We start from the raw sequence: 24,523 nt of genomic DNA, 5'->3' as shown, positions 1-24,523 counted from the left end.
TTTAAGTAAATTGAAACATTTGTTTATTACCATTAAAATAATAAATAATACAATTTGTAAATTGATACAATTTAACACTAGACAATAATTACTTTTGAAGTATATCACTATAAACTTAACACCTACATCACAATTAAAATCAGTCATAACATTTACAGCAGTTTACAAGTAAAGAATTCTACTTAACATTCATTTTTAATACTTGGAGGACTTTTATACTTTGGAGGAACCAAAATAGCGCTGACAGCAAGAAAAAAGCTTCTACGTATGTTAAGACATCGCTGTCGACTCTGTTGAAATTGATTCGTTGTATTGCAGTTACAAGTAGCATGCATCTTAGCAGTTCCAGGATACAAGCGTAAGGTTTGTTGTCGAAGAGCATACCGATGGTTGTGAGGGAGGCGATAATATATATCACGAACATCAGAACTGATAGTGGATTTATAGTCTGAAACAAAGAAAAGTAAAAATAAAACTAATGTTTTAATAACAAAGTACGAAATGATATTAAAATATGAATCCAAAGCTTTTTCTGACACTATTTAGGTCCGGTTTTACCAACAACAAATAAATCAATTAATAGCTATTCGCCGAATACAATTTATTAGACATTTATATTTTGTTTCAATATAATTTTGATAATTTAAAGTTAAACTGGCGAATTTACTTGCTTATAAATATTTACAGCGATATTAACTTGTCAATTTATTCGAAGAGTAAGTATTTCTTTGATAAATAAATAATATAAGTCTTATTTGACATTAGTAAAATGAAAAAATGTCAGTTTGTTGGTCGAATAACTTTATTCATAGAATAAATTACTATTTGTCGTTGGTGAAACCGGCCATTAGGTATAAAATTTAACATATAATATTTAACATATAATTCTTCTTTGTATGGCTCATCCTTTAAGGACATAGGCGATCATCACGGCCTATTTTACTCTGTCTGCAGCGGTTCTGAAAAGTACTATTGTATTTTTTCCACTCAACTGCTCAGGAGTGCGTCGTGCTCCCGGCTCTCGTTTCCTCCCACTTTCCCTTGTATAACCAACCTCATCAACTCATATTTTTAATTTCTTAGTATGTGACCAAATTTGCTCATTGTTCTTTTCTTCGTTTGAGTGTTTCGTTTAAGAGTGAGATACTTCATAGTGTTGAGAATAGTATATTATGTAGCATCCGAATATTCTAGTTCTAATTTCTATTCTCAGTTTTTCATTGCATAATACTGCTTTCATCTTATTGAAAGCGCTTCTCACCAACCAATGCGTCGTTTTATTTCAAGGCCGCCGTCCCATTATTCATTTAGCTCACATCCCAAGTAATTGTATCTCGGTACTTCCTTTTAATGTAGATTGTTTGGTCTTCAATCTTATTCTTACTGACAATCACGATTCTTGTCTTTTTGTGTTCAGAGCCATTCCATACCTCTCGCAGTACTGCGTAGTGCGATCAACTAAAATTTGCAGCAGCCCTTCTTTGCCCGCGAGGAGTATTGAATCGTCTGCATATCTGAGATTATTCACTCGTGTTCCGTTAATTGATACGGATTCATTGATGTCTTCTAGTGCCTCTTTAAGCATCTCTTCTGAGCACATATTAAAAAGTAGAGAGGATAGTCCACATCCTTGTAGTACTCCTCTTCTTATAGGTCTCTCTTTAGCTTTTGTTGATCTACTCGTATTATGACTTTCTGATATCGGTATAAATTTGTAATGATTCTTACATCCTGATCAGCTATTTTTGTATTCCGCAATATGTTAGCAAGCCTTGTGTGTTGTATTTTGTCGAAGGTTTTCTGAAAGTCATATATAGACACATGAATATGTCACAGTTGGCATCTCGATACCGTTTTATGAGTGTTTGTATATTAAATAATGCCTCTCTAGTGCCAAATCCCTTTTCTAAATCCCAGTAGGTTTCCTGATTCTATATATAAAGTCTTTATATTTACATGGAATTGGTACGTACCATATGAAGAGTCGCTAAGTACTGATATCCATAAACTACCAAAGAAAAATGTAAGAGAAGGTAAGCATTGCACCAAAAAGGAAGACTGATATTATATTTTTCTCTTTTGGTTACCTGAAAAAAAGTAAAACAATGTAAGAAATAAATGTAAAAGTAAAATTTCTAGGATAACAAAAGAAACAGGGCTTTTATAAAAAAATGCATATCGATCATCCAAAACAAAAAAAAATATATATGAGGTCATATTTGCTGATTACATATCCTAAATTCTGATTCTGATTACATATCCTATGATTTATTCCGCATTCAATCATTTGTCTAACCTGACGCTGCCATAGACGTTGCAATTTAGCCAATAATACCAAACGTCTTGGTGCTCATCTAATTCCATATCGACATCGACCCTCCCAACTAAAACTGTTGTAACTCATTTTTTTTAGTTTATTACCATATTATTACCAAGTTATTACCATAAACGCGTTTCATAATACAGAAATTTCGTTAAGAGAATATTATAACAAATGATATCTTAATGTAGGCAACACAATGCGCATTAATATAAATATCGTATCTCAATCTCCTCTTCACGTTACCGCGAAGAAAATAATATTATGGAGTTACGACAGTACTCGTTGGAAATTTGTAAGGAAGAACAGAAACATGAAACAATGTTCTTGAATACACGTGTCTAGTCGGGCAAACTTTGATGTACGGGAACATTGAAAGAGGGGAAGTTTTAATTGTGGAACAGGTTACAGGTTTCGAACATCAAACTACGAAAACGTCCCATGTATTTTGTAGGACAAAACTTCCAATTGATTTGTTACCCTTTCAGTAAACTGTCACGCAAATATCAGACTGCTATTTACAACCAACATAATTCCTGTCATTTGACATGTTCTCGTGTCAGTTATTAAAATGACAACAAATTTGTCGAACAAACATTTTTCATATTTTATATAGTTTGCTATTGAATACCTAAACTTAAAAACAACCGGTTAGTTTTCAGTAGTAATAACCCAAGGACATTGATAATTGTTCGAAAAAATTTTATAACAGATTTCGAAAGCTTTTTGCTTGGAAACAGACCGACGCCGTAGGCGGAGGTCTGTTGCCTGTAAGCAACAAGCTTGAGAAAGTTGTTAAAAAATTTTTGAGCATTTATCAATGTTCGAGGGTTATTCGGATAGAAAATTTTTTGCTGGTTATGAAAAAAAAAAAAAAATACAGAGCAGAAACAATTTATTTAAATGTGCAATTAACAATTCTTCCACCGTCCGATTTCCATCTAATTCATATTTTCTATCATTGCAAAAGTCCATAACCGCTTTCCATACAAATTTTTTACTGTAAACAGTATTCTTTGGTATATTTGATTCGATAATTTCATTAATATTCTCATCAGTATTACAACCAAATCGTGACATTTTGAAATATTGAATATTTGAAATGTCAAAATCGAAATGAAACGAAATGTAGGTATCCATAGCTACATGATTGAGTGAAAACAGCCCATGGGATCTGTTTTCAGTATAATGTTGGTTTTATTGGTTGTATTCAATCAGATGACCACAAATTAATTGATTTCATTGGATTTCTAATTGAGCAAAAAATTTTCACAATCATAAACTTATTAGTCCAGAAAGCCACTTCGCATCCGCTAGGAAAAATATTCTAATTCGGATTTTTTGCACAATCTTACTCAAAACGGACCCCTTTTAACAAATTTGCATGTTACCAGGACCAAAAGTTGGTCAAAAATTTTTTAAACGTTTTTTTTTTTTGTTTTTTTCCTAAAATTATTTTTTTTTGCATGGAACAAAATTTTTTTAGGTTTTTTGGATCATTCCAAGCAGAAAAGATTTTTAGTGACTTTTCTCTAAAGTTGATAGTTTTTGACACATAAGCGATTAAAAATTGAAAAATTGCGAATCGGCCATTTTTAACCATCAAAAACTATGTGAAAACCTGAAAATTTGAATGTTGCCAAGGTAGGTAGATATTCTTTAAACATCGATTGATGAAATCTCGAAGAGTTTTTTGCAAGACAATATTCAAAACTCCTTTGTTTTTTAATTGCTAATCAAGCGTGCGCGACACTATTTTCCACCGACCGCAAATGAAAGGAATAAAATCGTTATTTCGTAAACCGGCGACTTTAACGAAAAATCCCGAAACAGGTCGATTTTTATTTTTAAGTTATGATATTGTGACATACATATGGTATACTAGTGACGTCATCCATCTGGGCGTGATGATGTAATCGATGATTTTTTTAAATGAGAATACGGGTCATGTGCTGGCTCATTTGAAAGGTTCTTCAATTCTCTATTCAGTAATATAAACATGTACATAATTATTTATACAGGGTGTCCAAAAATTTTTATTAAATTAAATCATTTGCCAAATTGACAAAAAAATTAAATTATTGGACACCCTGTATAAATAATTATGTAAATGTTTATATTACTGAATAGAGAATTGAAGAACCTTTCAAATGAGCTAGTACACGACCCCTATTCTCATTTAAAAAAATCATCCATTACGTCATCACGCCCAGATGGATGACGTCACTAGTATACCATATATGTCACAATATCATAACTTAAAAATAAAAATCAACCTGTTTCGGGATTTTTCCTTAAAGTCGCCGGTTTACAAAATAACGAATTTATTCTTTTCATTTGCACCATACTGCATACACATGCAACGGTGGAAAATAGTGTCGCGCACGCTTGATTAGCAATTAAAAAACAAAGGAGTTTTGAATATTGTATTGCAAAAAACTCTTCGGGATTTCATCAATCGATGTTTAAAGAATATCTACCTACCTTGGCAACATTAAAATTTTCAGTTTTTCACATAATTTTTGAGGGTTAAAAATGGCCGATTTCGCAATGTTTCAATTTTTATCGCTTATATGTTATCAACTTTAGAGAAAAGTCACTAAAGATCTTTTCTGCTTGGAATGATCCAAAAAACGTAAAAAAAATTTGTTCCATGCAAAAAAATAATTTTAGGAAAAAAACAAAAAAAAAACGTTTAAAAAATTTTTGACCCACTTTTGGTCGTGGCAACATGCAAATTTGTTAAAAGGGGTCCTTTTTGAGTAAGATTGTGCAAAAAATCCGAATTAGAATATTTTTCCTAGCGGATGCGCAGTGGCTTTCTGGACTATATCAGAATGGCATGTTCCACAATTAAAATCACGTTCCACAATTAAAACTTCTCCTGTTCCAGTACTCCCGTACATCAAAGTTTGTCCGACTAGACACCGTTAATCTATTAACAAATTTTCAGCTTGCTATTAATAAACTTTTTTTGGTATGCGGGATCCAGGCCTATAAAGGATATAGTTTACGAAAGGTAATACTTACTTTTACTTTATCCTCTTCCAATCCCAATCGAGGTTTACCAGGTTGCCAGCTTGGACCGTAAAATATAGCAGCTAATTTATTGTTCCACGATTTCATGCTGTTGAATCTTTCAATTACGTATCTTGTGTAAAAACTCTAAAATAAACAGATATAGTTTAAATAAAAATAGATCAGTATGCCATACAACAAATAATAATTTGAAAGAGAAATGAGAAGATCCAGATCTAAATAATAAATCTGTAAATTCTCATGGAACCACTTTCTGGTAATATCATTAATCTCTGACTTTTGCTTACAATTTATAAGGCAAGGAGGCGATGAATAAAGGAAACGAAAGGGACACTACAATATCACATTTCGTCTATTCGTCTAGGAAAAATTCCAACGAAAGTTTCTTCCGTGGACTCATAATATGAGTAAAGTGAGAAATTAAAAACAGCTTATGTTTTACTTCAGTTCAAAGATGGTCCACCATCCCCATACGTCCGTTCCGGTCTCTCCAGACCTCTTCAGTGGGGCTACGTGAACACCTCTGAATCGAATCGAAACGAAACCTTTAAGCACAAAATTATAAGAATAATTCTGCGTATCGGACGCTGTAGCGCTAGCGAATTTTATTAATGAGAAATGAGACATCCTAGATCTAAACAATAAATCTGAAAATTCTCATGGAACGTGCAACCACTTTTTGGTAACATCCTTAATCTCTTATTTATAAGGCAAGAAGACGACGAATAAATGAGACGAAAGGGAATCTACAATATGTAGCCACACTCCGTCTATTCGTCTAGGAAAAATTCCAACGAAAGTTGATTCCGTGTAATGAAATGTGACTGCATATTGTAGTGTCCCTCTCGTCTCCTTTATTCGTCGTCTCCTTGCCTTATAAATTGTAAAAGACAGAGATTAAGGACGTTGCCAGAAAGTGGTTCTACGAGAATTTTATAAATTTATTGTTTAGATCTGAGACTTCTTTTTTTTTAATAAATGTCGCTACAGCTACAGAGTCCGATACGCAGAATTGTTTTTATAATTCTGATTAGATAGACAGCTTGGCTTCGTTTCGATCCATGTAACCCCACTGAAGACGTCTGGAGAGACCGAAGCGGACGTATGGAGATGTCAGTGTCTTCTTAACCCTCTTCTTGGCAATGTAACAAATTTGTAACATTTTCATTTTAAGTCCTAGATGAGTTCTAGGTAACTTAGGTATATTTTGTTAGTCATATTTTGTACTAATAATATGAAACTATCCCTAAATGGCAATAGTTGGCTTATATTTTTATTATGTATTACCGATTTCTGATCATTTCTAATTGATGCCATCTGTCATCTGTTGGATATATTTGATAAATTTTTGAGAAGGACCTTGACTGCATTTAGTAACTTTTATTTTTTTGTAAGAAATAGTGTGTTTTTTTATTGTGGTGATTGTTTCATATTGTGCAATTATCCTATAAATAGAAAGTGTAAATTTTAGTTGTTTTTTGTTTCTTGAATTATAAAAAATCGTCGCATATTTAGATATGTAACAAATTTTTAATAAATTCAAATTTGATACTTAGCAATAAACTAAAGGTAAAATTTCTATTTCATGAATTTTTAAATAAATCTAGAAGGGCATTAATAGAAAGAAAACACACTTTTCACATTTTTATTTTGGTTTGCCAAGAAAAGAGTTAAAGCAGTATATATACAGTTAGGTAATCAATTTTTTTTCATCTACCACCGACTGACGTCTTATTGAATTAAGAAGTATGATACATAATAAGTACATATAAATGCATGTTATTACTATTGACTTTACCTGAAGATGAAGTGGGTTAAACGATGGTTGATTAAAAACAAGACCATAAATAATTTCCTCGTCTTTCTTCTCACTGGCAAAAGTTCCAAATAGACGATCCCAAATGATTAAAACGCCTCCAAAATTTTTATCCAAACAATAAATGTTACTTCCTAAAAACCAGAAATAATCATAAGCTTTGTGGCCATTATTTTTAGATAAATTTGGTATAAGTTTTTAAATGAGTTTGCAACAATCTTAGCAGACTAACGTGGTCCAAAGTGGACGTATAGGTAACAATGTTAAAGTAATCTTTAACATAACAATAAGTCTTCACATGTTTCTGGAAGTAATCGATTATCATCGACTTTGAGGGACATTATTTTCACACATTTTTAATGTAAATCAAATATTTAATTCAACCAATGTTTGGTTTTGTGACTATTTAGCAAGGACACTGAATTCACTGAAGATAGACTAATAAGTCCGAAAACGTTTTGAACAAGCAATGTACTCCGTTTGGATTTTTTTAGAATTTTAATTCTTAATTAAATTTTATACCACACAAAAAGTTTTTAATTTACTTTAAAAGTAATTTATTTTTTTCTTAATATTATTTTAAAACAGACTAAAGTGTTTAAAATTTCTAATACATCCATTGGTCTTTCTTCGTTCTTTTTGATACATTGTTCTAAAAAAAATGTGATTCTTCTTCTTTTTCTTCTTATAGAACTATGATCCAAGGAGGGTATTAGCTGACTGTACAACCCCCTTCCAACTGGAACGGTCGTCCATGATAGTTGAGTCAGTGGCTTGCTCCATTGTTTAATCTGACCATGTTATCTCTCTATCACATTCTTGGACGTCTTAAGGACCTTGTCCTGCAGGGGCGTCCTCACAGATCAACTTGGTGATTATATTATTAGGGAGCTTGGATAATCAGGCGATTATTAGGGAGCCTATGGACATATCCAGCCCATCTTAGATCAACCATTATAACAACAATTTCATGTTTTTTAACATATTATTCTATACTTGTTCAATCTTCTTCTTGTGGTGCTGTTTCCTTTCCTTTAGTGGAGGTTAGCGAATACACTGGCAAATCTGTCTCTGTCCAATGCGACTTTAAACAAAGATGTTGAATCAAGGCCGGTCCAGTCTCTGATATTTCTAAGCCATGAAATCTGGCGCCTACCGGGAACCCGTTTTTCTTCAAGCTTACTTTGGATGATGTGTCCCAGGTAGCTAACTTTTCTAACCTTGATGATCTTTAACAGCTCCCTATCTGTACCTATTCTCCTCAGAACATTTTCGTTGGTGGTGTAGGTTGTCCAAAGTATTTTCAAGATTCTTCTATAAAGCCAGAATTCAAACTCTGGTTATTTGTTCAAAAAAACCACTACTTGTTAAATATGACCGTAAAATTCTTCAATATCCTTGTCTTCACTCTAAGCTATATGTGTTTCAACTTGTAGAAGCCCATAGTTCAATATTATTGCATTTTCAAGAAATTATCTGCCGTGTTTGAAATTTAGAATAGACAGATCAAAGCAACTTATTAAAAAGGATTAACAAAACGAAATTGCTCTTACCATGATGTACTCTATGGTGCTGTGGAGTATTAAATATATACTCTAGAGGTCCAAGGGTGGTGACAGTTACTGTATGGATCCAGAACTGGTACAGTAGGTTGAACTGTTGATGAGTCACAAAATGTGCTGGTGGTATAACAAACGCCAAAGGTAGATAGAACAACTAAAGAAATATAAATAAATAAAATGTAAATTACTATTATGTAGTTAACTTACAAATCCACACCATCCATGAAAGAGGGACTGTCGCAAGCCTACAGCCAGGTTAAATTCTTCTGAACTGTGATGCACTTGATGTTGAGCCCATAAAATATGGACCTCTGAAAAGAAAAATAACAGTTATAATAGATAATATTCAATAATTTTGCAGTATTAATAGGGTTATTGTGTAGTATTAATATACCTACACCATTGTATGGTAGAAAGGATATGATTATAAATAAAAAATTCAATAATAAAAGCAAAACACAAATTTTAACTTAGAGAAGTCCTAAATAATATAATTGGGGGTTTCTAAACAGAAACCCTCAATTTTCATTGAAAATATTTTTATAATATTGAATTGCTAATATAAAAAATAAATATGTACCTACCATGACAAGCTCTATGGACCCAGTAGTAACAAAAATCTACTCCTAGTGCTGCTAAATACCATGTCATCGAATTGTTCCAAGGAAGATTTATAAGGCAAAAATGTTGATGTATGTAAAAATACAAATAACTCTCACTGCCTCTAAATATTAATCTGTAAAAAATAAATACAATAAAAAACGCTTGTTAAATATACGAACAAATATAATTAAAATTATGCTGAATTTAATCTTTTGTTCGGTTACGATTTTGTATTTTCTGGGAATTAAATGGTACTCCTCTTCTTAGTGTGTCCCATTTTTAAGAAACTTGGCGATCATTAGGACCCATTTAACTCTGTCAGCAGCAGTTCTGAATTATTGTTTTTCCACTCCACTGCTTTAAAATTTCAATCAAGAAGTGCGTCGTCTCCCCGGTCCTCTTTTCCTCCCATTTTCCGCGATTGTATAACCAAACGCATCAACTCATGTTTTTCATTTCTTAGTAGGTATGTGATCAAAGTAGCTCATTTTGCGTTCCTTCCTAGTGTTGAGTATGTTAAGATGCCACCATCTATTCAACATGTGAACAACTCAATTTGGGCTCAAATGGTACCCTGAGCAGAATACATGTGATATTTTGTGCATCCATGTTCAATTTCACAATTATAATCAATGTTTCAATGGCGGATCAAGTTTAAAGGGTTTTTACCCGAATATTTTTGTATTTTGGTGGTTAGCATGTCAGCACTGAAGATGATTTGTTATCAGATCGAAAACTAGTTCTGTGATCTAGCCCTTTTTGAAGAATTTTAATAAATATACCTTTTATAAAGGATTGTACTTGTTTTTTGAGTATGTTTTTTTATTTTCTCATTCATGATATCTTCCACAATCTTAGATAACACTACATCTCAAAGCTGGCAAGGCCTTTTTCAGTTGCGTCCGTAATTGTCCAGGCTTTAACTTCATATAAAAGTGTAGAGAATACATAGAATTCTCATACTTATTTATCAATTAATTTTACTTATCGGGTAGGTAAATATTGTTTAAGATAAGCAAAACAATGTTACTTACTTTCCGGAGTGTTGTATTAAGCCATGAGAAATACTGGTTAGTCCATCATTAAGTCTATAAATCGGCTTATTTTCCATAAATAAAATTATATTTTCGATTAACATGAACAACAGGAAGTAGGGCCAGGCCTGAAATACATAAATTATTGAATTATTAGAATTATTTGTTTTTAATTTACAATGCGCAGAAATAGAAGAATGCCAGAAAATACAGATAGTTTTAACAAACATAAAAAAATTAAAGTAACACATCGATAGAAAACGGGCATGCCGAAAAATACAAATGGCAAACTAGTATTGAATCAGCATCAGATACCCCGATGATACATCGATAGTAGCCTAAATCCTGATCTAGAAATAAAATCGAGAATAGAACAGGTCAGAAAATCTTTCGAACAAAATCAAAAAACTGCTTTGTGATTCTCGAATAAAACTCGAAATTCGACTAAGCTTATCAAAATGCTACGTCTGGTCGACTCTTCTCTATGCAGTTGAGATGTATAGGCTCTGAGCTTCGCTGGTGTCGCTCCTAGCGGACTACTAATTCAACTTTCACCGGTAATTTTTAAATTTATTATTTAATTGTTATCGCTTAATATTTACAACGCAAAAAAGTAATTAAATTGTATTCGATATTTTTAAGATTTTGCTAATCATTTTGACGTTCTATTGATAAAATATGAATTTCTTACTTCGGATACTTTCACAATTATCGTGTAGATGGTGCTAAGATTATTAGATTAATTTATAATTATATATTACGGAACATTAAAAAAAACTTAAATTCAGTATTTAAAACGTAAGTATATTTAAGGTAAAAATATATACCACAGCTTTGACCAACTAATATTTTTTATAATTAATGTTTTTAATTTTAATTTTAAATTAATCACTTTGACATTTATGTCAAATTTCCGGTAAAGGTTTACAGACTTGTCACTACTGGCGCTCGCGAATTTGTAAATATTCCCCTCTATGTACGAGCTCACAGCGTATACGGGTCATTCCACTTCAAATCACTCAATTTTGGAGCAAAAAAAATTTTGGACCTCCGATTTGTCTGAAAATTGGTATATAGCTTTTGCGGGACGTAAAAATAAGATATTTAACGTCAAAAAATCTTTTTTTCTCAAAATGTTATTTTATGCGATTTTACAGTGATTTGGTGTTTATTTATACAAATTTGCATTTTCTATCGTAAAGTATCAATGGAAAACATTATATTTTATAGAAGGGACTCAAAAATGTCATTATATGGCATTATAACAAGTTACTTTGATTCAAAACAAGCTTTTGATCAAATTTTATAGTGTAGAAAACGTTAAAATACCGTGTTTTACATTTTTCTCCATTCCCAAAATACATCATAATCGATTTGGCTGAAAATTTGCCCACAGATAGACAAAACACAGAACTTTAAACGGTGAGAAGGATTTGAATTATATTACAATACCAAAAAAGTTACATGCAATATTATAGTTAAAAATATAGGCGTCTACTGTAAGTACAATTAACTCGAAAATATCGACCTCACGACAAAAATTGTTAAAAAGAAAATGTAATATTTGTAAATACGATTTATTTGGAACAATTTCAGTTCCTACCATTTTTGTCGAAAAGTTAAAAATGTCGGAGATATTGAGCAAAACAGGTTCTCCTTTAAAATCAAGATGGCGGCTAACGTAACGGAGGCATTCATTCGTGATTTTAAATTTAGGCTACTATTGACTCCCCTAAAGATCAAAAAAATAAAATTTTGGGCAGCTCGGCATTCAAGGTCAAATGCTATCCCGACTGGACTAATATATACTTTTGAGTCTGATATTACTGCATGTAACTTTTTTGGTATTGTAATATAATTCAAATCCTTCTAACTACTTAAAGTCATATCTTTTGGATATCTGTGGGCAAATTTTCAGCCCAATCGATGATGATGTATTTTGGGAATGGAGGAAAATGCAAAAAACGGTATTTTAACGTTTTTTACACTATAAAATTTTATCAAAAACTTGTTTTGATTCAAAATAACTTGTTATAATGCCATATAATGACATTTTTTGAGTCCTTTCTATTAAAATATGTTTTTCATTGATACTTTACGACAGAAAATGCAAATTTATTTAAATAAACACCAGATCACTGTAAAATCGCATAAAATAACATTTTGAGAAAAAAAGAAGAAGAAGATTTTTTGACCTTAAATATCTTAGCCACTTTACACGATGCAAGTAATTGCGCAATTAATTGCACAATTTCTTGCGCAAGAACTTTTGCAATAAGTTGCAACTAACTTTCTCCAATAAAGTGATTACACGGTACAAGCAATTGCATAAACTGACATGAAATCGACAGAAACTTTGACAAAATAGCATAAATTTTAGGTTATGTTGTTTTTATAAATTAAATGTAATTTTTTGAGTAGAGTTATCTGGGCCCAGAGCACGCCAAATAGAATTCTATTTTGCTGACATCACAAAATAGAATTTCATAATGGGAGAATCGACGGTTGCTAGGCAGAATAGAATAGGCTAAAATAGAATTCTATTTGGCGTGCTACCGCACCAGATCTTAGATTAAAAATGTTAGATTATAATTTGAGAAAATTATAATGTACCTATTATAACCAAATCAATTAATACCTAATGCAAGTATACCTATTTATTCATTTACAAAAGGAAACAAGTTGTAAGAAATACAAATAGAAAATAGTTTTTTTAATCCCTGTGTTCATAATTAAAGTTATCCACCAGAATAATGTTATGTATGCAGCGTGAAATTGGTAAAAAGTTTCTTTAGTTTTGTTAAAAAATTGTTTAGTTTGAAATTTAGGATGACAGAATGTCAATGTAGTAAAAACAAACAGTGTAGCCTTAAAAGTTACTAAAAATATACCCAAATTGCAGAAAAAATTGCATGAAAAATAGGACATGTTCTATCTAGCTGCAACTTCTTGCAGCAAGAAATTGCTGCAAGAAGTTGCAGCTTTTCTGTGCAATTCGCGTATGACACGATGCAATTTCTATTGCTGCAAGAAATTGTGCAATTAATTGCGCAATTAGTTGCATGGTGTAAAGTGGCTATTATAGCTCAAAGATGCATGGATGTGCGTCTTAAAGAGAACAAATTGTAATAGATAACGAATTCTGAAATTGAAATCAGGACAGAGAAGGCTGAGCTTAAAGAAGAAGATGCAACAGAACAAATTATACGCTATTTTGAACACGTTTTCCAAGAGATGGAAACAAGACGCTGAGGGTTTTTATTTATCTATACAATGTTTTGAATCTATTCCTCGAAAAATCCTGACAATTTGATATGCTATTACTAAAAACATCCCAAAGTTAGTTATTGATGTAACCACTTACACTATCCTTGTTTAGATAATATAACATTGCAGAAAACTAAATATATTAATGAGTATTTTGATAGCTTTATCGGTCAATAAAATATTTCTTGACTAATATAGTATTCCAATATGTATCACGTTCAAAACAAATAACTACTTAAAGTGATAATAAATATTTATTAGTTAAACATAATATAATACACTTTCACTTTTTCCTGTTATAAAAAAACGCATAAGTGCAAGTCAGTATTCCTATAGCTGTTATTAAACAATTAAACATTAATAATAAACCTGTTTATCAGTTTGAAAAAAGGAAAATCCTCAGACGGATTATGGGCCCGATAAGACTGGACAACGGAGAAATGAGAAAAACAATGAACTATAAATTAAGAGACATAATGAAGGGGGAAGATATAGTTAGATTTATTAAAGCACAAAGACTGAGATGGCTAGGACACAGAGAGAAAAAAACGACCTACTGATTAAGAAGATCACCAGATGGAAACCAGAAACTGAAAGACCAAATGGAAGAGCCAAAGAGAGATGGGAGGATCAGGTCATGAAAGATATCAAAATCCGGAAAGTAAGAAACTGGAGGGAACTTTGCACATATCGAAATAAGTAGAAGAAAATTGTAAGGAAACCAAGTCACAAAACAAACTTTGAGAACACACAAATGACTCACCGCAACAGGCGAATCAGAGAGCTCTAAGTAAGAGCGGCCAGAGCGGCAACGGCAAATATTCCATCCGAAATGAATAGCCTTGATGATGATGAATAAACTTGTTCTGGGATTGAATTTAAGAAAAAAACAATATAGGTATGCAAAATTTAAATTTGGTGCATTTTAAGGAAGACTACAAAAAGCTTTTATAGATGACAGGACAGGACACCAGAAAGATTCTGATAGGCAAAATATGGTGAATCTCATATTGTATAAAGCATTACATTTTTATATTTCTCCATAAGTTTCTATCTTGGATCATATAAATATGAATCCCCTGTACCGACATGTCCTGACTAGGTGTCTCTCCCAGATCTTCTTTGGTGTGTCTCTCCTACTCCTTCCATGAACCCGCAGATCAGCAATTATACGTATTGGGTGATTAATGTGTCGACATTGAACATGACCGAACCATCTTTACCTATGCTGTCTCATTTTGGCAACATTGGTGCCCATCGCTTCTTCTTCTTCTTATGGTGCTATCCGTTCCGGATATTGGCTATCCTAACTTTGCTTTCTGCTATTCGGAATAGACCGGTTATCGAGGTATTGAACCACTTTCTCGGGTTTTAAAGCTAAGATATTCTTATCCCTAATCTTCACTTTCCAAATACCGTATCCTGAAGAATTAATTGCAACAAGCATATCTCTGTTCATTCCTCACAACATGGCCAAGATATTCTAGTTTGCACTCTGATTGTGTCAATAATCTCGCATTCCTTGCCCATTCTACGTAAGATCACAAAATACGGAAAGTGTCCAGGCCTCTACTCCATATCATACCTAACGTAAAACGTGCCACTCCTAGACTTCCCTTAATATCTATCCATCTAAGCATTCTTATTTCCGCCACATGCATACGTTATTCTTCTTTCTTTTTAACTATCCAACATTCAGTTCCTTTACCTTGCATATTGAGCAAGTTAAAGCAACTGAGTCATTCTGAGTAGTAGTGCAATAAATAGTGGATTGATATAAAACTAGTGTAATGAAGAGTGTAATGTTTTGGGACAGGAGATTGAGACCCCGGAAGATCTAAAGATGACGTCAGAGAAGACGTCGAAATATCGGACTTTAGTCCAGAAAGCCACTGCGCATCCGCTAGAAAAAATATTCCGATTCGGATTTTTTGCACAGTCTTACTCAAAAAGGACCCCTTTTAACAAATTTGCATGTTGCCAGGACCAAAAGTTAATCAAACATTTTTTAAACGTTTTTTTTGTTTTTTTCCTAAAATTTATTTTTTTTGCATGGAACAACGTTTTTTTAGGCTTTTTGGATCATTCCAAACAGAAAAGGTCTTTAGTGACTTTTCTCTAAAGTTGATAGTTTTTGACATATAAGCGATTAAAAATTGAAAAATTGAAAAACTTAAAATTTGAATGTTGCCAAGGTTGGTGGATACTCCTTAAACATCGATTGATGAAATCCCGAAAAGTTTTTTGCAATACAGTGTTCAAAACTCCTTTGTTTTTTAATTTCTAATCACGCGTGCGCGACACTATTTTCCACCGTTGCATGTGTATACAGTATGGCGCAAATGAAAGGAATAAATTCGTTATTTCGTAAACCGGCGACTTTAAGGAAAAAACCCGAAACAGGTCGATTTTTATTTTTAAGTTATGATATTGTGGCATATATGGTATACTAGTGACGTTATCCGTCTGGGCGTGATGACGTAATCGATGACTTTCTTAAATGGGAATAGGGGTCGCGTGGTAGCTCATTTGAAAGGTTCTTCAATTCTCTATTCAGTAATGTAAACATTTACATAATTATTTATACAGGGTTTCCAAAAAATTTTTATTAAATTAAATCATTTGACAAAAAAAGAAGTAGAAGGACACCCTGTATAAATAATTATATAAATGTTTATATTACTGAATAGAGAATTGAAGAACCTTTCAAATGAGCTGGCACACGAGCCCTATTCTCATTAAAAAATTATCGATTACGTCATCACACCCAGATGGATGATGTCACTAGTATATCATATATGCCACAATATCATAATTTAAAAATAAAAATCGACCTGTTTCGTGATTTTTCCTTAAAGTCGCCGGTTTACGAAATAACGAATTTATTCCTTTCATTTGCACCATACTGTATACACATGCAACAGTGGAAAATAGTGTCGCGCACGCGTGATTAGAAATTAAAAAACAAAGGAGTTTTGAATATTGTATTGCAAAAAACTCTTCGGGATATCATCAATCGATGTTTAAAGAATAGCTACCTACCTTGGCAACATTCAATTGTTCAGTTTTTCACATAGTTTTTGAGGATTCAAAATGGCCGATTTCGCAATTTTTCAATTTTTAATCGCTTATAATATAATATAATGCATTATGTCAAAAACTATCAACTTTAGAGAAATATCACTAAAGACCTTTTCTGTTTGGAATGATCCAAAAAACCTAAAAAAACTTTGTTCCCTACAAAAAAAACGTTTAAAAATTTTTGACCAACTTTTGGTCCTGGCAACATGCAAATTTGTTAAAAGGGGTCCTTTTTGAGTAAGATTGTGCAAAAAATCCGAATCGGAATATTTTTCCTAGCGGATGCGCAGGGGCTTTCTGGACTACCTGTGAATATCGACGCAGTCCAATCCGGAATCCTGGTGAGTTTAATTTTAATTTTTATAATAAAATTAATCTTAGTTTTAGATTTTTATCGTGCGTAGACCACGATAAGAAATCTATGTTTCTCCTACTACCGGAGTACCACATCTCGTTTTGTCTTAGAAATTCTTATAATAAAAGGTAAAATAATTGCTTTTTATGGCATTAACAATATTTTCGAATATCTCGCACACACTTTCCTTATCATATTAGATACTACATATTATCTTTATCATATTAACTTTAATATAAATTATACAAATAATAATATGTATGTTATGTTCATAATTCATAATCATAACAGCGTAATTATCTTTATTTTAAAGTGTTACATGTTTGTATTAATGTAAACACTTTCTGAAAACAAAATGATAAGATTTAAGATGGTTATCTCATTGCTAGACCTTCAAAGTTAACTGTACAAATTTTAAAATCAATATAAATTTACCACTTCGTTCGCGTCCAATGACGCCAGTTTCAGACGCCTGATTCGTGGGTTTGTCGTGTCGTCGGCGTCGCATCTTGTCATTGGTTAGAAATTAAATTAAATTTTAGAGATCAATTTCTAACCAATGGCAAGCTGCGACGACACGACAAATTCACCGATCAGGTGTCTTGCTTACCTTGGAAGCGTACGAAGTTTCTTAAACACTTCACCAAGAAATTAACGCACCACCTTAAAAATGGGTCATTTTTGATGTCTCGAATTTCCTAAACCTGTTGCCGAATATCACTATAAATACTATAATAATATTATCGCTAGACAAGTACCTAATTTGTCATTTTATACCTGGTGTACCCTGTGACCCTGTGGAGTATTTATTCTAGCATTTATAAAATACTGAAATTAAAACCCAACTGTAGCCTCAGGTTTTCTTAACAATCTGTTTTTTGATTCATTCGCTTATGATGAATAATAAAAAAGGGTTCTAGGTCAATTGCTCGAAATCAATTGCTCGAAAATCAATTGCTCGACATGAAAATTGCTCGAATAAAAAAGAGAATTATAATTATATCTAAAATATTTATTCACAATAATGCAAAATAATAATACATACCCAATAAAGAAACATTGGTAGTGGGTAAACATGTTAATGGGTATTTAATAATTTTAATCTTTCCCTAATACCTGGAAATTATTATAATCCCTAATTATCATAACGAGAGAAAATCAAAACCATTATTTTTCTTATTATTTTAAAATTTCAAAGATATTTTAGATTTGTAATAAATACTTTTTCGGCATAAATTAATATACGATTATATAGGTACGTGGAATATTACATAATTTGTCCTATTTCAAGAATCTTTCTTAAGTCTATATTCTGTATTGTTGTGAATAAATATTTTAGATATATAATTTTCTTTTTTATTCGAGCAATTTTTATTTTGAGCAATTTTCATTACGAGCAATTGATTTTCGAGCAATTGAATTCGAGCAATTGATTTCGAGCAATTGCATTCGGACAATTCACCGGTTACCATAAAAAAGTTAGGTATTACCTACTTTAACAACTAGCCTTGTTTTTCATCAATACAGGGTATTTTTATATAAGTATGGCAAACTTTCAGCGGCAATTCTGCACGAAAAACTAATGACAGTTTGTTTTATAAATGTATGTCCGCAAATGCTTCGTTTCCGAGATAGGGGGTGGTTCGTCCACATAAGTAGGAATAACAATTTTTAATTTTCTTGTTTTTGTAAAGAATATTTTAATTCATTTTCTTTTCAATATTATGGGACACCCCGTATATACGAGTAGGCCAATACCTAATTCAGTGAGTATGTATTAATTTTTATCATTATTTTCAAGTAAAAACCTTAAAGTTTTTTGTATGTAATTACCTGCCTACTCGCCTCATTTTTAAAAAGACAATTCGCCAACCAACTCTCTTGGTTAACAGTCACTTACAATTATTCCGAAAAGTGTATAGAAACTCAATATAGTCCTCGCGAGTGATTTATACTACTCAGCAATAGCAGTACGAAAAATAGCAGGCCTGCTCCAGCTTGTGCAACGAGAAATGACAAGGTAGGAAATATTTTTATTACAATTTACTTTAAGGTCTGGTTTTTTTACTGTTATTTTTTTTATTCTATTTTAAATTCACCCTATGCTAAACAGTCCACTAATAAAGCTCTCAATGAGTTAGTAGTCTCCTCCAAGATGATTTAGGGGGTGTTGAAATGTTTCTCACAAACTGACGTTTTTTTTATTGTGCATTTTTTGACATACAATTAAGAATTTCATGTTCACCATTAGCGCACATAAGGGTCATATTACCTGTATGCGCGCCAATGGTGAATATTAAATTCCTAATTGTATAACAAAAAATGCGCAATAACTACTTCTTAAAGCCCACCAAATTTCATTTGCATATCGCATCCGGTTTAAAAGCAATAAATAAATCGTCAGTTTGTAAGAAACATTTCAATGCCCCCGTATCTCGGAAACGAAGCATTTGCGGACATACGTTTATTTATGAAGCAAACTGTAATTATGTTTTCATACAGAAGAATTACTCCTTAAAGTTTGCCATACTTATTTAAAAACACCCTGTATTGATGAAAAACAGTATTTTATACCTCCTGGAATATTCTACAGGGTGTGGTGAACTTTGAGAAAAAATCACAAATTGATTGGTACACCCGGTATACAATGACAATTTACCTGTCTAGCCACGATATTTTTACAAAGATATTGTTAAAGAATAAGGCTATAATATGTTAAAAATAAAGAAATTAACAAAGAAAACAAATCGAAAAATAGGTTAAGGAAATTCGAGGCATTAAAAATAAGCAATTTTTAAGGTGATCCATATCAATTGTTGAGCACTGTATATTTGCTGCAAAACATGGAAATTATTATTATTTGAAATGTTTTCGTGTTGTCTAGTTCTTTAAACTGTAGGTACCACTATTTTTGCATTTCTGATAAAGTTAAGTTCAGCGACATCAAAATATTATTATTATGCATTTGTTTATAAATAACCACGGTACGGTATACTTTTTATTTCATTGACTTACATTGTTTAATATTTTCAAAATCATTGCGTTTCTCCACTGAATGAATTAGTATGTATTAAAGGAATTAATTGTTTGTTTATGTACATAAATCTTGAAATAAAAATAATAAAATAAATAAAAAAAATCGCTTACATTTTGGAAAAATTCTGGCACAGCCTGAGGGTCTTGGTAGGTGGTTTCAGCAGGATGCACTATATAGAACATTCGACCTAAACCTTTGAAAAAGTCCTTAAGCATATCTCGATCAAACGGAACATTATCGACGATATCCTTATCCAACAGACGGATGTAAACGGAGGTGATAGTCGTATCAGAACCATTTAGGTTTTGCAAAAAAGACGTCGAATTCATTACGATGTATTTTTTTAACTGGGAACTAAAGGAAAAACGACTCGTTGGTGAACATCAGTTGGATTCACTCCAATCAATCGGTCTACAAAAATAGGCGAAGTGTAACAAGTTAAGATAAAACGTGTTATATTTAAGTTCAATGTTTTGCTTTATATTAGGTGTAGAATGTAAACAGAGCGGGTGGTGGGGACCGAGCCCGGACTGGCCCACCGGGCCGCGGAGACCGGGAAACGAAACATTTTTTAATAATCGAAAAATTCACGGGTGCCGTTTTTCAACTGGAATATCTGGTAGGAAGTGAATAGCAAAAGCGTATCCGTATCCCATGGGTATCGAAATTTTTACTTCGTCATGGATTTTTATTAACATTTAGGCCAAAAATGCAACTGTTTTCCTTCATTTCAATTTCGTTTTGTGAAAAAACTACGCATTAGGTACATATATGAAAACTTGCAACAAACGACTTTTTTCAAAATACTTGCTGTAAAATGAGATTTTCGAAACTAACGAATGTTCATAAATAAAAAAGTTGCTGCAAATTAAACCTGAAAATTAACAATTTTTTTATTGTTTATAATTATTAAAATAAACAATAAAAATACATATTGCTAATAAAACATATAATGGACTCATTAAACATCTAAGATCTAACAACATCACAAGAAAAACCAAATGCAAAATATACAAAACCCTGATAAAACCGCTCCTTATATATGGATCAGAGACATGGACACTGACGAAAAGCGATGAGAACTTATTAGGTACGTTTGAACGAAAAATCCTTAGACACATATATAAGGGGGTGAAAGAAAATGACGTATGGCGCAGAAGATATAACTTTGAACTATACGCAGCATACAACGAACCCGACGTAATAACATCCATAAAGATCTGACGTCTGCGATGGATGTGCCATGCTGAACGGATGTTGGAGACCGAAACACCAAAACACATATTGAAGCAAACACCAGTAGGGAGAAAGTCAAAGGGAAGACCCAAACTTAGATACATGGAACAAGTGGAACAAAATCTGAAAACACTTGAGATTACCCACTGGAAGAACAAAGCAAGGAACAGAACAGAATGGCGGAAAATCCTAGAACAAGCCAGGACTTAAAAATCGTTGTCGAGCTACTGATGATGATGAATAAAAATACATATAATCTAAACAATGGAAATATTTCAAACACATTTCATAATGTGAGTTTATCTACTAGTGAGTAACAAATTCTATTTCTTTATCCCATTTGGAAAAAATCATTTTCAAATGTCTTTACAGGTGCTCTGTTTATGCTTAAAAGGGTTTTTTCTGGAGAACTCTCCTGGAGACTCCAAGTATTCTCTTTAAAAAACTCATACAGAAGTAAAAACTTCAACTTGTATTCTGGTATAAAATCGTTTATTAAAAAACTATCTAAAAAGGCATCCAAATGGATTGCAAAACGTTTTCGTTCTAATTCAGAACATCTTCAGTGCATTCTACTGAGTAGTTTGAAACTAGCACACTATTCAAAGTGGTAACCCCATAATATATGGTTTAAATATCTTATGTTAGCAAAACATGGTGACTACAAGTCGATGTTATTAGATATAATAGAACACATGATCAAAGGGCAACATGGTTCCCTGCTCGAAAATACTAGGTACTTGCCAGTTCAATGGACACAGACCAACAACCTATTTGTATTTTTTTTTATTATATTTTTTTTATTCTCTTTTCTTTAAGTATTTCATCTCCACAGCCTGTATTCTCGAAGCATTCTGTTGGTTTAAATTATCCATGATTCGCTCTTATAGACCTTCAACTTCGTCTGTCTGATTTCCTTTTTATTGAGCAGAGCCTTCCCTAAAGCATGAAAAAGGCTTTCGGTGTTTCTTATTTTGCTGTCTATTTCTGTTTCAATATTTCTATTTTATATAGGAATAAAAGGCAGGTTTTGAGCATCTAGTTTATTAAATCTGGCCCAAGTATACTTTCGCTAACTTAGCATCATCAGGGGCATTTCGTCAAATTAGGAAGATATCCCAGCAAAGTGCAACATTGGCAAGAAATTTTAAAAATTTGAAACTAATAAATACATATAACATACACTGGACAAAGGACAATAAACAGATCAAAATTAATTAAATGAAAATTATGCTACATCTTAGCAAGTCAAAATGAAAGAACAATGATTCATTGTTCATTCATTGTTCTTTCATTTTGACTTGCTAAGATGTAGCATAATTTTTATTTAATTAATTTTGATCTGTTTGTCCTTTATCCAGTGTATGTTATATGTATTTATTAGTTTCAAATGTTTAAAATTTCTTGCCAATGTTGCACTTTGCAAGGATATCTTCCTAATTTGACGAAATGATGATGCTAAGTTAGCGAAAGTATACTTGGGCCAGATTTAATAAAACTAGATGCTCGATATCTGCCTTTTATTCCTATAGATTTCATATATTCGAGCATTCAACCTACTTCTATTTTAATTTCCATTTTCGTTAAGAGGCTACAGTAGCGATCAACAGGTAGCCACAAACGCGTTCCAAGATTGCGGATCTAACTTTAAATATTTTGTCGAGATATTTGGCACACATATTCGTAATATAATAAAGAATGGCAGTACAGAGCCCAAGTTCAGAAGTATGTTAGTACGTGGAAATTACTCTGTAACTAAATAAAATATTGAAAAAAGGAGCCTGTACCGCCATTAAGAAGAAAGAAATAATAAACTTTCTTCACATAAACTTTTTTATCCCATGCCTAGATTTTGTGTAATCTTGGAACTACTAAAATTTTTTATTTCTAATAAGAAATCGAACATATTATAACTAAATAACTAATTAGGCAACATAGAGAAATTATCACTGTCATTTTGACAAACCTGCGTTAGATTTTCTCTAATCTGTTCTGTCATCTTTATCTATATCTGTTCAGTGCAGTAGTGTGTTAATTTAAGAATTCGTTATTGTTGTTTCAGAGGAAAGAAGTGTTTATTGATAGTTAATTTATTATTATATTTGTTGTTGTATAAGTTGTTGGCCTCTTTGAAAGAATAGATTGTTGTTAAGTGTGAGTTTTAGTTATATGTAGGTAGGTAAGTATATTTTACGTAAAAATATTTCGAATTCTAATGCGAGTATATAAAGTTTAAGGAGGATTTTTTATTCTTAAAATATTATCAATAGTTTAACAAAATGGAAAAAGTAAATCAAACAAAAAATAAAGTGAAACCTTCCAAGAAAAAGTCCATTAAAAACCGTGCCAAAATTATGCGAAAATCGAAATTTGTTTCGCTTCACAACAAAAAATGATTATTTATTTTTGTTTTATTATTAGATATTTCATGCACATACCTTTCTAAATACCTATATTAACATAAAATTTTCACCCATTTTGGGTTATTTTCATAAATATGTATTTATTAATAATAAAATCGTTTTCTATTACTTCCATTTAGCGCGACTATGATATTGTCAAAATATTAATCTTAGAAAATGTCAAAGATTACCACTGTTGCCAAAGTTTATGATACTATATCCCGAAGTTATATTTTGTTGCCACCTGTTGATTGCTACTGTTTACTCTTAATGAACCCTACTAAGTATTTTGAACCATGACACTTGTTCAATTGTTTCATAGTCTATTCTGATTTGGAAATGCTGTTGATACGGTATACTAATCACTTGTGTTTTCGTGACATTTTTTATTAGTCCTCTGTCTCAAAATAGGATTCAAAAAGATTTGATTTAAAAAGTTTAGAAGAGGGGGTCTGGTGGAGCTTCGGTTTAGAAGTAAAGTTGGCGCCTTTTTTGAGCCGGTCCGGCACTGGCGGGTACATTGAATTGCACATAATACATACACATGACATGTGTAAACAGATATTGTACTTAATTGGTATTAGAGAATGGGATTTGTTTTTTGCCGGCGAAAGCGTAATTTTAATGAGGTACTACAATATTTATTTGTTTACAATATTATAGTACTAAGAATTAAGAAACCGGTAGGTACCTTGTACGAGTAAGAATTATTCATAATTTTTTATAACTGATTATCTTTGATAACCTTGATTTTTTGCAAAAAATGGAGTA

At 32.1% G+C, this 24,523-nt stretch overlaps 1 protein-coding gene across 1 annotated transcript; it reads right to left on the bottom strand.

Moving 5' to 3' along the window:
• Window positions 1–6: 6 nt before the first annotated feature.
• Window positions 7–20,616, bottom strand: LOC114329999 (alkylglycerol monooxygenase). Its single transcript, XM_028279293.2, has 9 exons — window positions 20,225–20,616; window positions 10,375–10,502; window positions 9,322–9,473; window positions 8,945–9,048; window positions 8,729–8,891; window positions 7,158–7,309; window positions 5,351–5,485; window positions 1,974–2,087; window positions 7–448 (listed from the first exon to the last, which is right to left on the bottom strand). The coding sequence occupies exons 1-9, from the start codon at window positions 20,441–20,443 to the stop codon at window positions 179–181; spliced, it is 1,437 nt and encodes a 478-aa protein (XP_028135094.2). The 5' UTR covers window positions 20,444–20,616; the 3' UTR covers window positions 7–178.
• Window positions 20,617–24,523: the final 3,907 nt, after the last annotated feature.

Source organism: Diabrotica virgifera, chromosome 5 (genome assembly GCF_917563875.1).
Source record: "Diabrotica virgifera virgifera chromosome 5, PGI_DIABVI_V3a".
Taxonomy (NCBI): domain Eukaryota; kingdom Metazoa; phylum Arthropoda; class Insecta; order Coleoptera; family Chrysomelidae; genus Diabrotica; species Diabrotica virgifera.
The sequence above is the reverse complement of the archived record's forward strand: the minus strand, read 5'-3'. Positions and strand labels throughout refer to the sequence as shown.

Excerpts from the sequence above, each read along its gene's own strand:
- LOC114329999 (XM_028279293.2), bottom strand. The coding sequence starts at position 20,443 with ATGAATTCGACGTCTTTTTTGCAAAACCTAAATGGTTCTGATACGACT. Across the intron at positions 10,503-20,224 it reads TGCCAGAATTTTTCCAAAAT|GCCTGGCCCTACTTCCTGTT; the intron begins GTAAGCGATTTT and ends TATGTATTTCAG. Across the intron at positions 2,088-5,350 it reads TGGAAGAGGATAAAGTAAAA|GTAACCAAAAGAGAAAAATA; the intron begins GTAAGTATTACC and ends ACTTTTTTTCAG.